The sequence below is a fragment of the Cherax quadricarinatus genome, chromosome 41, assembly GCF_038502225.1.
Source record: "Cherax quadricarinatus isolate ZL_2023a chromosome 41, ASM3850222v1, whole genome shotgun sequence".
In the NCBI taxonomy this organism is placed as follows: domain Eukaryota; kingdom Metazoa; phylum Arthropoda; class Malacostraca; order Decapoda; family Parastacidae; genus Cherax; species Cherax quadricarinatus.
The window spans coordinates 22,512,456-22,529,154 of NC_091332.1; the positions used below are offsets into that span (position 1 = coordinate 22,512,456).

A 16,699-nucleotide genomic window follows, 5' to 3' on the forward strand; every position below is an offset into this window, starting at 1 on the left:
GTGCTGCTATAATCATCCACTGTATGATATTTCATAGGGGCTACATCAATATATGTATTAGGATATGTGAAGTGAATGGCTCTCTGCTGAAGAACACTGACAATGAGGCATTGTGGATAGTAAGGGAAAAACTCAATTTTGAGTCTTGGTAAATAATGCCTTAAACCTTTATTTATAGTCATAAATTTTTTTCATATTTATTAACTTTGTTTTTTACATTCATCAAATAATTTAATGATGTTTTATTTTCCATTTTTAACCATTTAAAATGTTGAGCTCAACCTTATTATGTATTCACAATGCATCATATGCATAGTTTTTAGTCAGTAGCAAGTATGTAATTAAATAAATTCTGGTAGTAAATTTTTTTGTTGAAGTAGATTACAGTGCATAAATGTTACAAGATTGTGTTAGAAGTTATGTATGTTATATTTTGAAAAGTTCATAGTTATACAGAGTAATTTAAAAATTAAAAAAATTAAAATTAAAATCAAACTTAAATTTTTTTATTTCCTTGTAGAGCTTACAGTGTTTGGTTTACATGTTGTGAAATGTTAATTACAAAGAGGGCCACTAGCATGCCTAGGCATTTCGAGCATGCCTAGGCATTTCGAGCATGCCTAGGCATTTCGGGCAGACTAATACTAATTCTTACTCTATAGGTCCTGGAGCAGTAAGTTTGAACATGCATTATTAGATAAATACATAATTAGATACATACTTAGCTAGGGACATACATAAATAGATTTACAATATTGAGATAGTACAAGGCACATACATAATTAGATTTACATAATTAGATACATACCCAGCCAGGCACATGCATAATTAGATTTACAATATTGAGGTAGTACGAGTCATATAATAATATTACAAATGGTAAATTTAGTAATGGGATTGGATTTATCTGTTTCTGTTAAAGCTTATATATTGGAAGCGTGTCTTAGGTGGACTTAGGACTAACTTAAGATTTAATAGGTAATAACTATATTAGGAATTTTATGTTTACAGTCATTTGGGTGGGTGTAAGTGTAAATTAAGGGGAATTACAGATAATGAGAGTAGGACTATATTGTTTTGGTTGCGCTCATGATACAAAAAAGAAAATAAGGTGATTCTCATTTCATTTAGTTAGCTAATGATGGGGTGTGTTAGAGAGATAAGATGTTTTTTGACAGTAGTTTTGAAAATGGTGATTGAGTCTGCAGTTCTAGAGTTTTCAGGCAAGGAGTTCCAGATTTTAGGCCCTTTTATGTACATCCAATTTTTGTAGAGGTTTAGCCGGACACAAGGAATGTCATAGAGATTTTGTGTCTGGTATTATGTCTATGGGTCCTGTTGCAACTGTCAAGAAAGTGTTTTAGTTCAGGGCTAATATTAGAATTTATGGTTCTGTAAATATAGGTTGCACAGTAGTAAGTGTGGATGTTCTGTACAGTGAGTAAGTTTAGGTCTTTGAAGAGTGGGGGAGGGGGTGTATTGCCTAGGATTGAATTGCGAGATAATTCTTATTGCAGTTTTTTGTTGGGTTATTATTGGCTTTAGGTGGGTTGCTGCTGCTGAACCTCAGGCACAAATAGCATAGGTGAGGTAGGGTTAAATGAGTGAATAGTATAGTGTGAATAGGGCTGATTGTGGTACGTAGTACGGAATGTATTTTAGAGAGGATCCCAGCCGTTTTGGATACTTTTTTTGTTGCGCTGGACAATGATGGTGAATTTCAGGTTGCTGTCAAGGTGCAGGTCCAGGAATTTGCCCTTATTTTGTTTAGCAATAATAGTGTTGTCAATCATAATGTTCAGTTGTGGGTAATCTTACCTTAATCCTCTTTTTATATGTCATCTCAGCATAACTGTACCTTGGCAACCCATCCTCCTGAAGAAAACATCTGTTACTTATACCATATACTATACTTCCTTAAGCTAATTTTTTGATACATTATTTAGGTTAGGTGTGGTTAGGTTAGACCGCTGTCTCTTAACAAAATTTAATCAATAATTATCCAAAACTTAACGTATGCCAATAAATCCAGCACTGCAATACATATAGCTGAAAAAAAATTCTAAGCACAATCAGAAAATGGGACCCACTGAGTGGACCTGCAAATTACAGCCTGGCTGATCAGGCTCTGACCTGAGGACCTTATCAGTTTCTTCTTGAAGACAGCCAGGGATCTGTTAGTTATTCCCTGTATGTCTGAAGGTAGCAAAAGTCCATCTTTACCAACTGTTTGGATTCCATCAGGTTTCAGTGCACATTAAGAAACACCTCTACAAGATAATGATACACCAATACTAGAATATCCATGTGTACCCCTGTCACTTACTACCAAATCCAATATAATAATAATAATAGTTTGTTTCCAGCATGATACAATGTTTGTACAAAGGAGAATACATTTCAGTGTACATGCCAAAAGCCCCTATACAGTGGTACCTCAGGATATGAACTTATTTCGTTCCAGAAGACCGTTCGAGTGCTGATACCGAACGAATTTATACCCATAAGGAATAATGTAAATTAGATTAATCTGTTTCAGACCCCCAAAAATACACTTACAAAAGCACTTACATAAATACACTTACATAATTGTTCATGTTTTGAGCTGTTCGTATCCCGAGGTACCGCTGTATATGCAAAGCATTTCGGTTAAACTTAAAACCAGCTTACTAACTGCTGAAGCTTCAGAGTCCAGAACAGGGCCCTCATGGGGATTGTGTTCTCAGTTTTTCTGTTGCTTATATTTACTTGTGAAAAGTATTTAAAAATATTACATATGTTATTTATTAGTCTTTACAATATGTATTATGAACAATGATTTTTTTTTTTTTTTTTTTGCTCACCAGGATAAAGTGGCCCAAAGGAGGAAATATGTGATGTTTAGTTCAGTCTGGAATATATATTTAGTTCAGTCTGGATTGTATGTTTAGTTCAGGCTGAAATGTATGTTTAGTTCAGTCTGGAATGTATGTTTAGTTCAGTCTGGAATGTATGTTTAGTTCAGTCTGGAATGTATGTTTAGTTCAGTCTGGAATGTATATTTAATTCAGGCTGGAATGTATGTTTAGTTCAGGCTGGAATGTATGTTTAGTTCAGGCTGGAATGTATGTTTAGTTCAGGCTGGAATGTATGTTTAGTTCAGGCTGGAATGTATGCTTAGTTCAGTCTGCAATTTATATTTAATTCAGGCTGGAATGTATGTTTAGTTCAGGCTGGAATGTATGTTTAGTTCATCCTGGAATGTATGTTTAGTTGAGGCTGGGATGTATGTTTAATTTAGGCTGGAAAGTATGTTTAGTTCAGACTGGAATGTATATTTATTTCAGGTTAGGGTGTATGTTTAGTTCAGGTTGGAATGTATATTTAGTTCAGGCTGGAATGTGTGTTTAGTTCTGGATGGAATGTATGTTTAGTTCTGGATGGAATGTATGTTTAGTTCAGGCTTGAATGTATGTTTAGTTCAGGCTGGAATGTTCATTGTTTATCTGGTATTTCTCCAAAGTTTGTTTTATGACTTCTGTGGGTTTATCTTCCTATCTTCTTTTCTCTCCTCCCTTCTTTCCATAAATGTAATAATGGTAGCAAAATTTTAAAGGAATAATTCAGCCATATCTTGCTGCTTTTAAAAAATTTCATTAAGATTTTTAGTTTTCATCCAATTTTATTCTCAGTAGATATGTTGTTGAAATGTATATTTTATCTTCTAGATGCTGTGAACGTGCACACCATTAGTTTGGACATCTAATCGTGGTTCTAAAGGTTTGACAACCAGCATATGCTAGCCTTGTTATGGGCTGACAAATTTTATGCTTGCTTCTGCCACTCTTTATGCTTCCTTCATCTTAAGAACAGTTGCAAAGGAAACTGCATGACCTGCATGGCTATTTTTCATTAGCACTAAGTGGGAGAAGCATGGCTTTTGCCTTCAATGCCCAAGAAATGCTATACAATTTTGAAGAAACTGTCAAAATAGTAAATGAAGTAACGTCTACTGTGACAGAAGACAGCACATTCCCTGGTTTTGACCTAGTTGAAAGGTACTGGTATATGAATAAGTTAATGGAACTTTCTAGAATAAGGCAGCAGCAGCTAACTCACCATATCATCAAAGGTAGGCTAAAACCTGTACTGCTGCAAATGGCTGCTACTAACCAACATAAACTCCCAGAGCAGAATGCCACTAACTGCACTTTCTTAGTAACTCACACATTACATTGAAGATTTTTTTGGATGTATATTGCATGCTATTGTAAATTTTTCTGATATTTAATTTATTTTAATAGCATGTTTTGTAAAATTTATTTTGTTATCTTTAACCCTTAAACTGTCCAGGCAGATCTACATTCACATGCGTAGTGATCCAAAAGTAGATCTACGTTTCTTTTACAGATTTTCAAATATAACAAAAAAAAAAAAAAGTAGATCAAAGTTTTTTTACACGTTTTCAAATTAAAAAAAAAAAAAGATGATCTACTTTTTTTACATACTTTCAAATGTTGAAAAAAAGTAGATCTACATTTGGACAGTTTAAGGGTTAATTAGGCAGTAACTTCCCTGTGGTAACATCAGTCCTCAGTTGAAGTTGTTTGTGGTTATTAATCAGAAGTTATGAAGCTTAGAAAATTTACTTTTATAGAATCTCTGACACTTAATTAGGTTAAAGCTAAAATGATAGAGATGATAAAATATCATAAATCTATTTACAGATCGCCTTTGCTTTCTGTAAATTCAGTTAATAATTTTGCTTTAGACAAGACAGTAAATTCAGACATTTCTTCAGTGTGGTATTTATGTAGTGAATGACTAATATTACATTGCTCACTGGGATAAAAATGGCAAGTGGTTTTTCATGTTAACCTTGCTAACCTTGCTGGTCTTGACTCATAGACTCAGTGTAATGGCATTATTGTAACTTTTACCATATTCATTGGGGTATATTGAATTCCTTCCAGGATTTATAGATGTTATAGACAGCATTCAAAATATTAAGTTCCTTTTTAAAAAGTTTGAGTGTTTGCATATTCTCTTCAGTATCATTGAGTTCGGAAAAGATTGTCTTTACATAAAAGGCCTTTAATTAGTAGTAGGTTGGTAGACAGCAACCATCCAGGGAAGTACTACTGTCCTGCCAAGTGAGTGTATTTGTTTTACATGATGGTAGGATTGCTGGTGTCTTTTTTCTGTCTCATAAACATGCAAAATTTCAGGTACGTCTTGCTACTTCTTGTTACACTTAGGTCACACTACACATACATGTACACATTTATGTATACACACTCATCTGAGTTTTCTTTGATTTTATCTTAATAGTTCTTGTTCTTATTACTTTTCCTTTCATATCCATGAAGAAGTGAAATAAGAATCTTTCCTCCGTAAGCCATACGTGTTGCAAAAGTCAACTAAAATGCCGGGAGCAGTGGGCTAGTAACCCCTTTTCCCATATAGCTTACTAAAAAGAAAAAGAAGAAAATTGTCAAAGTGGGATGTTTGGATGTGCATGTATGTTGTGAGAATGATAAGAAAGAGATGACTGTGGATGTTATGAGTGAAAAGAAGCTGGATGTCCTGGCCCTAAAGGGAACAAAGCTGAATGGGGTAGGAGAGTTTCAGTGGGAAGAAATAAATGTGATTAGGTCAGGGGTTTCTAATTGAGTTGGAGCTAAGAAACGGGTAGCAATAATGTTGAAGGATAAGTTATGGCAGGAAAAGAGGGAAAATAAATGTATAAATTCAAGGATTATGTAGAGTAAAATAAGGGTTGGATGTGAAACGTGGGTTGTAGTAAGTGTTTGTGCACCTGGAGAAGAGAGAAGTGTAGAGGAGATTGAGAGATTTTGAGAAATGTTCAGTGAGTGTGTGGGGGAGTTTTGAACCAAGTGAGAGAGTACCTGTGGTTGGGGATCTCAATGCTAACGTGGGTAAAAATGTAGAGAGAGTGATAGGTAAATTTGGGGTGCCAGGGGTAAATTTGTAGAAAGAGGTTGGTAATAAGTAATACATCTTTTATGAAAAAGAGGATAAATAAGTATAAAAATATATGATATAGCACATAATGAAAGTAGTTTGTTACATTATGTATTGGTGAATAAAAGGTTGATGGGTAGGCTTCAGGATGTGCATGTTTATAGAGGGGCAACAGATATATCAGATCATTATTTAGTTGTAGCTACAGTTATAGTAAGAGCTAGATGGGACAAAAGGAAAATGGCAATAGCAAGTAAGAGAGAGGTGAAAGTTTATAAATTAAGGGAGGAGGAAGTTGGGGTGAGATATAAGCATCTATTGACAGAAAGGTGGGCTGGTGCAAGTATAGGTAGTGGGGGAGGGGGGGGGTTGAAGAGGGATGGGATAGTTTTAAAAATGCAATGCTAGAATGTGAGGCAGAAGTTTGTGGCTATAGGAGGGTGGGTGCAGGAGGAAAGAGGAGTGTTTGGTGAGATGATGAGGTAAAGGGTGTGATAAAAGAGAAAAAGGTAGCTTATGAGAGGTTTCTACAAAGCAGAAGTGATATAAGAAGGGCATAGTATATGGAAAGTAAAAGAAAGGTGAAGAGAGTGGTGAGAGAGTGCAAAATTAGAGCAAATGATAGAGTGGGAGAGGCACTGTTAAGAAATTTTGCTGAGAATAAGAAAGCATTTTGAAGTGAGATGAACAGGTTAAGAAAACCTAGGGAACAAATGAACTTGTCAGTTAAAAACAGAGTAGTGGAGTTAGTAGATGGGGAGCTGGAGGTATTGGGTAGATGGTGGGAATACTTAGAGGAACTTTTAAATGTCGATGAAGAGAGGAAAGCAGCAATTTCATATACTGACCAGGGAGGTATAACATATTTTAGGAGTGAAGAAGAACAGAATGTGAGTGTGGGGGAGGTGCATGAGGCATTATATAGAATGAAAAGGGGTATAGCAGCTGGAACTGATGGGATCATGATAGAAATGTTAAAAGCTGGGGATATACGTATAGTGTTAAAATGGTTGGTAGTAGGTTGGTAGACAACAACCGCCCAGGGAGGTGCTACCGTCCTGCCAAGTGAGTGTAAAACAGAAACTTGTAATTGTTTTATATGATGGAGGTTTTGTGGGCAAGGGGCTTGGACTTCCAGCAAGCGTGCGTGAGCGTGTTAGATTAGAGTGAATGGAGACGAATGGTACTTGGGACCTGACGATCTGTTGGAGTGTGAGCAGGGTAATATTTAGTGAAGGGATTCAGGGAAACCGGTTATTTTCATATAGTCAGACTTGAGTCCTGGAAATGGGAAGTACAATGCTTGCACTTTAAAGGAGGGGTTTGGGATATTGGCAGTTTGGAGGGATATGTTGTGTATCTTCATATGTATATGCTTCTAAACTGTTGTATTCTGAGCACCTCTGCAAAAACAGTGATAATGTGTGAGTGTGGTGAAAGTGTTGAATGATGATGAAAGTATTTTCTTTTTGGGGATTTTCTTTCTTTTTTTAGCTCACCCTGCCTCGGTGGGAGACTGCCGACTTGTTGAAAAAAAAAAAAAAAGGATTGCTGGTGTCTTTTTTCTGTCTCATAAACATGCAAGATTTCAGGTACGTCTTCCTACTTCTACTTACACTTAGGTCACACTACACATACATGTACATGTTTATTTATACACACTCGTCTGAGTTTTCTTTGATTTTATCTTAATAGTTCTTGGTCTTATTACTTTTCCTTTTATATCCATGGGGAAGTGGAATAAGAATCTTTCCTCCGTAAGCCATGCGTTTTGTAAAAGTCAACTAAAATGCCGGGAACAATGGGCTAATAACCCCTTTTCATGTAATAATTACTAAAAAGACTAAGAAGAAGAAAATTGTCAAAGTGGGAAGTCTGAATGTGCATGGATGTTGTGCAAATGATAAGAAAGAGATGATTGTGGATGTTATGAATGAGAAGAAGCTGGATGTCCTGACTTTAAGTGAAATAAAGATGAAGGGGGTAGGAGAGTTTCAGTGGAGAGGAATAAATGGGATTAGGTCAGGGGCTTCAAATAGAGTTAAAGCTAAAGAAGGAGTAGCAATAATGTTGAAGGATAAGTTATGACAGGAAAAGAGGGACTATAAATGTATTAATTCAAGGATTATGTGGAGTAAAATAAAGGTTGGATATGAAAAGTGGGTTATAGTAAGCATATATGCATCTGGAGAAGAGAGAAGTGTAGAAGAGAGAGAGAGATTTTGGGAAATGTTGAGTGAATGCTTGGGAAGTTTTGAACCAAGTGTGAGAATAATGGTGGTTGGGGATTTCAATGCTAAAGTGGGCAAAAATCTTGTGGAGGGAATAGTAGGTAAATTTGTGGTGCCAGGGGTAAATGAAAATGGGGAGCCTTTAATTGAGCTATGTGTAGAAAGAGGTTTAGTAATAAATAATACATATTTTATGAAGAAGAGGATAAATAAATATACAAGGTATGATATAGCACATAATGAAAGTAGTTTGTTAGATTATGTATTGGTGGATAAAAGGTTGATGGGTAGGCTCCAGGATGTACACGTTTATAGAGTGGCAACTGACATATCGGATCATTATTTAGTTGTAGCTACAGTTAGAGTAAGAGGTAGATGGGAAAAGAGGAAAATGGGAACAACAAGTAAGAGGGAAGTGAGAGTGTATAAACTAAGGGAGGAGGAAGTTCGGGTGAGATATAAGCAACTATTGGCAGAAAGGTGGACTGGTGCAAGTATGAGCAGTGGGGATGTTGAAGAGGGTTGGAATAGTTTTAAAAATGCAGTACAGTATTAGAATGTGGGGCAGAAGTTTGTGGTTATAGGAGGGTGGGTGCAGGAGGAAAGAGGAGTGATTGGTGGAATGATGAAGTAAAGGGTGTGATAAAAGAGAAAAAGTTAGCTTATGAGAGGTTTTTACAAAGCAGAAGTGTTATAAGAAGAGTAGAGTATATGGAGAGTAAAAGAAAGGTGAAGAGAGTGGTGAGAGAGTGCAAAAGGAGAGCAGATGATAAGTGGGAGAGGCACTGTCAAGAAATTTTAATGAAAATAAGAAAAAATTTTGTCGTGAGTTACACAAGGTAAGAAAGCCTAGGGAAAGTATGGATTTGTCAGTTAAAAACAGTGTAGGGGAGTTAGTAGATGGGGAGAGGGAGGCTTTGGGTAGATGGAGAGAATATTTTGAGGAACTTTTAAGTGTCGACGAAGAAAGGGAGGCAGTAATTTCATGCACTGGACAGGGAGGTATACCATCTTTTAGGAGTGAAGAAGAACACGATGTGAGTGTGGGGGAGGTGCGTGAGGCATTACGTAGAATGAAAGGGAGTAAAGCAGCTGGAACTGATGGGATCATGACAGAAATGTTCAAAGCAGGGTGGGATATAGTGTTAGAGTGGTTGGTATTTTTGTTTAATAAATGTGAAAGAGGGGAAGGTACCTAGAGATTGGCAGAGAGCATGTATAGTCCCTTGATATAAAGGGAAGGGAGACAAAAGAGACTGTAAAAATTATAGAGGAATAACTTTACTGAGTTTACCAGGAAAAGTGTATGGTAGGGTTATAATTGAAAGAATTAGAGGTAAGACAGAATGTAGGATTGCAGATGAGCAAGGAGGTTTTAGAGTAGGTAGGGGATGTGTAGATCAAGTGTTTACATTGAAGCATATATGTGAACAGTGTTTAGATAAAGGTAGGGAAGTTTTTATTGCTTTTATGGATTTAGAAAAGGCATATGATAGAGTGGATAGGGGAGCAATGTGGCAGATGTTGCAAGTATATGGAATAGGTGGTAAGTTACTAAATGCTGTAAAGAGTTTTTATGAGGATAGTGAAGCTCAGGTTAGAGTGTAGAAGAGAGGGAGACTATTTCCCGGTAAAAGTAGGTCTTAGAGAGGGATGTGTAATGTCACCATGGTTGTTTAATATATTTATAGATGGGGTTGTAAAAGAAGTAAATGCTAGAGTGTTCGGGAGAGGGATGGGATTAAATTATGGGGAATCAAATACTAAATGGGAATTGACACAGTTGCTTTTTGCTGATGATACTGTACTTATGGGAGATTCTAAAGAAAAATTGCAAAGGTTAGTGGATGAGTTTGGGAGTGTGTGTAAAGGTAGAAAGTTGAAAGTGAACATAGAAAAGAGTAAGGTGATGAGGGCATCAAATGATTTAGATAAAGAAAAATTGGATATCAAGTTGGGGAAGAGGAGTATGGAAGAAGTGAATGTTTTCAGATACTTGGGAGTTGACGTGTCAGCAGATGGATTTATGAAGGATGAGGTTGATCATAGAATTGATGAGGGAAAAAAGGTGAGTGGTGCATTGAGGTATATGTGGAGACAAAAAACATTATCTATGGAGGCAAAGAAGGGAATGTATGAAAGTATAGTAGTACCAACACTCTTATATGGGTGTGAAGCTTGGGTTGTGAATGCAGCAGTGAGGAGGCGGTTGGAGGCAGTGGAGATGTCCTGTCTAAGGGCAGTGTGTGGTGTAAATATTATGCAGAAAATTCGGAGTGTGGAAATTAGGAGAAGGTGTGGAGTTAATAAAAGTATTAGTCAGAGGGCTGAAGAGGGTTTGTTGAGGTGGTTTGGTTATTTAGAGAGAATGGATCAAAGTAGAATGACATGGAGAGCATTTAAATCTGTAGGGGAAGGAAGGTGGGGTAGGGGTCATCCTCGAAAAGGTTGGAAGGAAGGGGTAAGGGAGGTTTTGTGGGTGAGGGGCTTGGACTTCCAGCAAGCGTGCGTGAGCATGTTCGATAGGAGTGAATGGAGACAAATGGTATTTGGGACCTGATGATCTGTTGGAGTGTGAGCAGGGTAATATTTAGCGAAGGGATTCAGGGAAACCGGTTATTTTTATATAGCCGGACGTGAGTCCTGGAAATGGGAAGTACAATGCCTACACTCTAAAGGAGTGGTTCGGGATATTGACGGTTTGTAGGGATATGTTGTGCATCTTTATACATATATGCTTCTAAGCTGTTGTGTTCTGAGCACCTCTGCAAAAACAGTGATTATGTGTGGGTGAGGTGAAAGAGTTGAATGATGATGAAAGTATTTTCTTTTTGGGGATTTTCTTTGTTTTTGGGTCACCCTGCCTCGGTGGGAGACGGCCGACTTGTTAAAAAAAAAAAATGTATTAAATGAGATTGGAAGAGAGCATATATAGTTCCTTTATGTAAAGGGAAGAGGGACAAAAGAGATGGTAAAATTATAGGGGTAAAATTATAGGGGAATAAGTTTGCTGAGTATACCAGGTAAAGGAATTAGAGGTAAGACAGTGAGCAAGAGTGTGGATGAGTAAGGAGGCTTTAGAATGGGTAGGGGATGTGTAGGTCAAGTGTTTTCATTGAAGCATACATGTTAACAGTATTTAGATAAAGGTAGGGAAGTTTTCATTGCATTTATGGATTTATAAAAGGCATATGATAGAGTGCATAAGGGAGCAATGTGGCAGATGTTGCAAGTGTATGGAATAGGTAGTAAGTTACTAAATGCTGTAAAGAATTTTTATGCGGATAGTGAGGCTCAGGTTAGGGTGTGTAGAAGAGAGGGAGATTACTTACCAGTAAAAGTAGGTCTTAGACACGGATATTTAATGTCACCATGGTTGTTTAACATATTTATGGATGGAGTTGTAAAAGAAGTATATGCTAGGGTGTTGGGGAAATGGGCAGGATTAAATTATGGGGAATCAAATACAAAAAGGGAGTTGACACAGTTGTTTTTTGCTGATGATACTGTGCTTTTGGGAGATTCTAAAGAAAAGTTGCAAAGGTTAGTAGACGAGTTTAGGAGGGTGTGTAATGGTAGAAAGTTGAAAGTGAACATAGATAAGAGTAAGGTGATGAGGGTATCAAACGATTTAGATAAAGAGAAATTGGATATCACATTGGAGGGAGGGAGTATGGAAGATGTGAATGTTTTCACATATTTGGAAGCTGACTTGTCAGTGGATGGGTTTATGAAGGATGAGGTTAACCATAGAATTTATGAAGGAAAAAAGGTGAGTGGCGCATTGTGGTACGTATCTGTGGAGACAAAAAAAAACTACCCAAGGAGGCAAAGAAGGGAATATACGATTGTATAGTGGTACCAACACTTATGTGAGTGTGAAGCATGGGTTGTAAATGCTGCAGCAAGGAGGCAGCTGGAGGCAGTCTAGATGTCATGTCTAAGGGATATGTGTGGTGTAAATATGCAGAGAATTTTTTTTTTTTTTTTTTAACAAATTGGCTGTCTCCCACCGAAGCAGGGTGACCCAAAAAGAAAGAAAATCCCCGAAAAGAAAATACTTTCATCATTCAACACTTTTGCCTCACTAACACATAATCACTGTTTTTGCAGAGGTTCTCAGGATACAACAGTTTAAAAGCATATACATATAAAGATACACAACATATCCCTCCAAACTGTAGTGTGGAAATTAGGAGGTATGGAGTTACTAAAAGTATTAGTCAGAGGGCTGAAGAGGGAGTTGTCGAGGTGGTTTGGTCATTTAGAGAATGGAACAAAGTAGAATGACTTGGAGAGCATATAAATCTGTAAGGGGAACAAAGGCAGGGTAGGGGTTGGCCTTGAAAAGGTTGGAGTGATTGGGTAAAGGAGGTTTTGTGGGTGAGGGGGTTAGACTTCGAGCAAGCGTCCGTGAGTGTATTAGATAGGAGTGAATGAAGATGAATAGTTTTTGAGACCTGAGGAGCTGTTGGAGTGTAAGCAGGGTAATATTTTGTGAAGGGATTCAGGGAAACCCGTTAGCTGGACTTGAGTCCTGGAAATGGGAAGTAAAATGCCTGCACTTTAAAGGAGGGGTTTGGGATATTGACAGTTTGGAGAGACATCTACACTGTCGTATCTGAGCACCTCTACTAAAACAATGATTATGTATGAGTGATGGTGAAAGTGTTGAGGCACCAACCCTGGCGTGAAAGCCAGGGTTGGTGCCATACTAGTACGCATAAATTCTAGCGCCTTCAAATCTAGTGAGAGAAAGCTGGTAAGCTTACATATGAAAGAATGTGTGTATGTGGTCAGTGTGCGCAGTATAAAAAAAATCCTGCAGCACACAGTGCATAATAAAAAAAAAAAAACTCCGACTATGTTTTTGGGTTAAAACAGCGACTTTGCAGTGTATTTTCGTATGCTATTTATGATTGTATTTTAGTTTTCCTGGTCTCATTTTATAGAATGGAAGACATATTATGGAAATTGAGGTGATTTTGATTGGTTTCACATTGAAAAGTACCTTGAAATTGAGCTCACAGTAGCAGAAATTTTTGATTTTTGCCAAAGTTCAAAGGTAAACAAATCATGCCATGCATCCAATACACGTCAACTGGCGAGTCTAATATTCTTTCACAAGTGCTCTGATATTATTTATACCATTTCTATAACATTTCTACACAAATGTAGTAGTCTGCATAACATAAATCTTCTATTTTTTGTGAGACTAAAAATTCAAAGTGGAAAGCAAAAGAAATGTAACACAGGCCTGGGGACGTGAGTTATTTTAGTGCCAGGAATATCTGTCTTGTTTATTCTGGACCCTATTTGGAAATTGGCATCTTTTAAAATTTGTGTGAAATTGGCAAAATTGCTAATTTCTGACCACGTTATTGGATAGTTGAAATCGGTAAATGGGTGGTTTCTTGTACTCATTTGATAGAAAAAAAAGGAGTTCTAGCGAAATAGGTATGATTTTTTTCGCCTGGGACATGGAATTGGCCGAAAATTGGGCTCAAAGTGGGCGAAATCGCCGATGTGTAAACATCGGTAAGTTTTTTCATCAAATTTCATACTTTTGGTGTCGTTATGAGCAGGAAAAGATTCTCTATCATTTCATAAGAAAAAATAATAAATTTTTTTTTTTTTTTTTTCAAAAAATTTCCGACCCTGAGAACAAGTTTAGGAGTGGGCCTGCCGACCCTAAAAGGGTTAATGACTGAATAAGACATTGATCCACTGGTTGAATCAAGGATATGGTTTTCTTAGAAAGAAACACAATCCTAATACATTTAGAGATGCCATTCAATGTAACACGATGCATTTGTGATGAATGGTTTTGAAAACTGACAAGTTGAAGAATTGAGACACTTATGTAACATATGGGAATCTTTATTGAGGAAACGTTTTGCCACACAGTGGCTTCATCAGTCCAATACAAATCAGAAGGGTGTAAGGAGAGGAGGAGTTTGAGGTAATCAGTCCCTCAGCCTGGTGTCGATGTGTTCAGTCCATCAATCTTGTAGAAAGTACAGCATAGGGCCATAGAAGTGGCTTACATACTGTAGTCAGGTGAGGCGAAGCAGGAGGAGGCGGGGTCATAGTGGTACCATCCACTTGTCGAAGTAGGTCTTTGTCCAAAGGTTGGACAAGTTTTGAAGAATTCTTTGTATCAAGATCCCATGATGCTGCAGTGTCTGACAGGTGTGATGAATGGTTTTGAAAACAAACAAGTTGAAGAATTGAGACACTTATGCAACATATGGTAATCTTTACTTTATTGAAGAAACGTTTCGCCACAAAGTGGCTTCATCAGTCCAATACAAATCAGAAGGGTGTAAGGAGAGGAGGAGTTTGAGGTAATCAGTCCCTCAGCCTGGAGTCGATGTGTTCAGTCCATCAGTCTTGTAGAAAGTGCAGCATAGGGCCATAGGAGTGGCTTATATACTGTAGTCAGGTGAGGCGAAGCAGGAGGAGGCGGGGTCATAGTGTCTTAGTTCTTCAACTTGTCGGTTTTCAAAACCATTCATCACATCTGTCAGACACTGCAGCATCATGGGATCTTGATACAAAGAATTCTTCAAAACTTGTCCAACCGTTGGACAAAGTCCTACTTTGACTAGTGGATGGTATCACTATGACTCCGCTTTCTCCTGCTTCGCCTTACCTGACTACTGTATATAAGCCACTTCTACAGCCCTATGCTGTACTTTCTACAAGATTGATGGACTGAACACATTGACTACAGGCTGAGCGACTGATTACTTCAAACTCCTCCTCTCCTTACACCCTTCTGATTTGTATTGGACTGATGAAGCCACTGTGTGGCGAAATGTTTCCTCAGTAAAGATTTCCATATGTTGCATAAGTGTCTCAATTCTTCAACATGATGCATTGTTGCATTATCAATAAGTAGCAGTGTGTTATAGGCAAGTCATGGTCAACTTATTTTTTTTGAACAGCACAGTAAAAATAAGTCTGAACTAATAAAAAAATCACATGATGCTACCCTTGATTTTATGTTTGCATGCCTAACTACAAGATTATCTTTGTTGATGCCTTTCATAGTTCTCAGATTTTCAAAGTGGTAGACTGAAGAGGATTTAGCTGGAAGTCATCTGTTGTCTTGCCTCTTAGAAGAAGAGTTTGTTCGTTTTAGGTCACTTTGAATCCTTGAGCCCTCTTTTCAACTTTTGATGCAAAACTCTTGACTAGCCATTTTCACTACAGCTCAGTTTTGTCAGTATCGAAGACTTGCTGAGATGTGTTATCACCTTCCTTTATGATTTTCATGAAGGCATTATAAGATGAGGCAATTGTCTCGTAATCAGCACTCACAGCTTCACAACTCTGTGATCCTTCTGTAAGCATAGGCACTATATTCATTTATGTACTAGGTGGCATATGTTGTTGGGTCTTTTTCTTGATACACAGACTGAAATGTCTTTCTATATCTTCCATCAACTTAATCCATGTGCAAGTAACTATAGCAGCAGCACTGTACTTGCACACCCTGTACTTTCTGCAACCTCACATTTAGACACACTAGCCTATATGGTAGATTTTGACATACCAATAGGACATGTAACATCACCTGGTTTTTAACTAGCATCAACACCAAAAAAAAAAAAAAAAACCCTTCCTCTTATCTTTATATCACTGAATTCCTTACCACTTTGTGGTCTTTTGGAAATTGGTAAAATGTACGGAGTGCCTTAAACCTTGGACAAGAAGTAAAACATGTGGTCTATTGTTATGTGACTTCTTGTAAAGGCTTTTGATTCAGTCTTGTTATTTTGCTAAGTAGTCCCATCACTTTTGGAAGTGAACCAAATTCCCTGTGTATTCATTTATCCCTGAGGATGCAGTAGTCTCCTTTCTCAAATGGTATGAGAATTTATTTTATGAGCAAAGGTGATCCTATGGGAGACACTGATCTTTATTTTTTTTTTTTTAGCCTTGGTTGTTATTCAGAATTACAGTCCTTGATGGATTGCTGTACCTTGGTACAGTGGTACTCCGAGTTTCGTACAGCTCCCAACTCGAGCAATTTTTTTTTTTTTTTTAACACATCGGCCGATTCCCACCAAGGCAGGGTGGCCCGAAAAAGAAAAACTTTTATCATCATTCACTCCATCACTGTCTTGCCAGAGGGATGCTTTACACTACAGTTATAAAACTGCAACATTAACACCCCTCCTTCAGAGTGCAGACACTGTGCTTCCCATCTCCAGGACTCAAGTCCGGCCTGCCAGTTTCCCTGAATCCCTTCATAAATGTTACTTTGCTCACATTCCAATAGCACATCAAGTATTAAAAACCATTTGTCTCCATTCACTCCTATCAAATATGCTCACGCATGCTTCCTGGATGTCCAAGCCCCTCGCACACAAAACCTCCTTTACTCCCTCCCTCCAACCCTTCCTAGGCCGACCCCTACCCCGCCTTCCTTTTCCCTCCACTAAAGATTTATACACTCTCGAAGTCATTCTGTTTTGTTCCATTCTCTCTATGTG

General features: G+C 37.6%; 1 protein-coding gene across 5 annotated transcripts in view; it reads left to right on the plus strand.

Moving 5' to 3' along the window:
- LOC128695942 (zinc finger MYND domain-containing protein 11) overlaps nt 1-16,699 on the plus strand; it is a 208,081-nt gene that overhangs the window by 42,535 nt on the left and 148,847 nt on the right. For 2 of the 5 annotated variants that reach the window (XM_070093069.1, XM_070093068.1), the window contains exon 2: nt 3,708-4,111. In XM_070093069.1, coding sequence (XP_069949170.1) covers nt 3,913-4,111 — 199 coding nt within the window. In that variant the 5' untranslated portion in view covers nt 3,708-3,912. Of the gene's footprint in view, nt 1-3,707; nt 4,112-16,699 lie in introns of those variants that run through there. The other 3 variants (XM_070093070.1, XM_070093071.1, XM_070093072.1) reach the window with 2 other exon arrangements.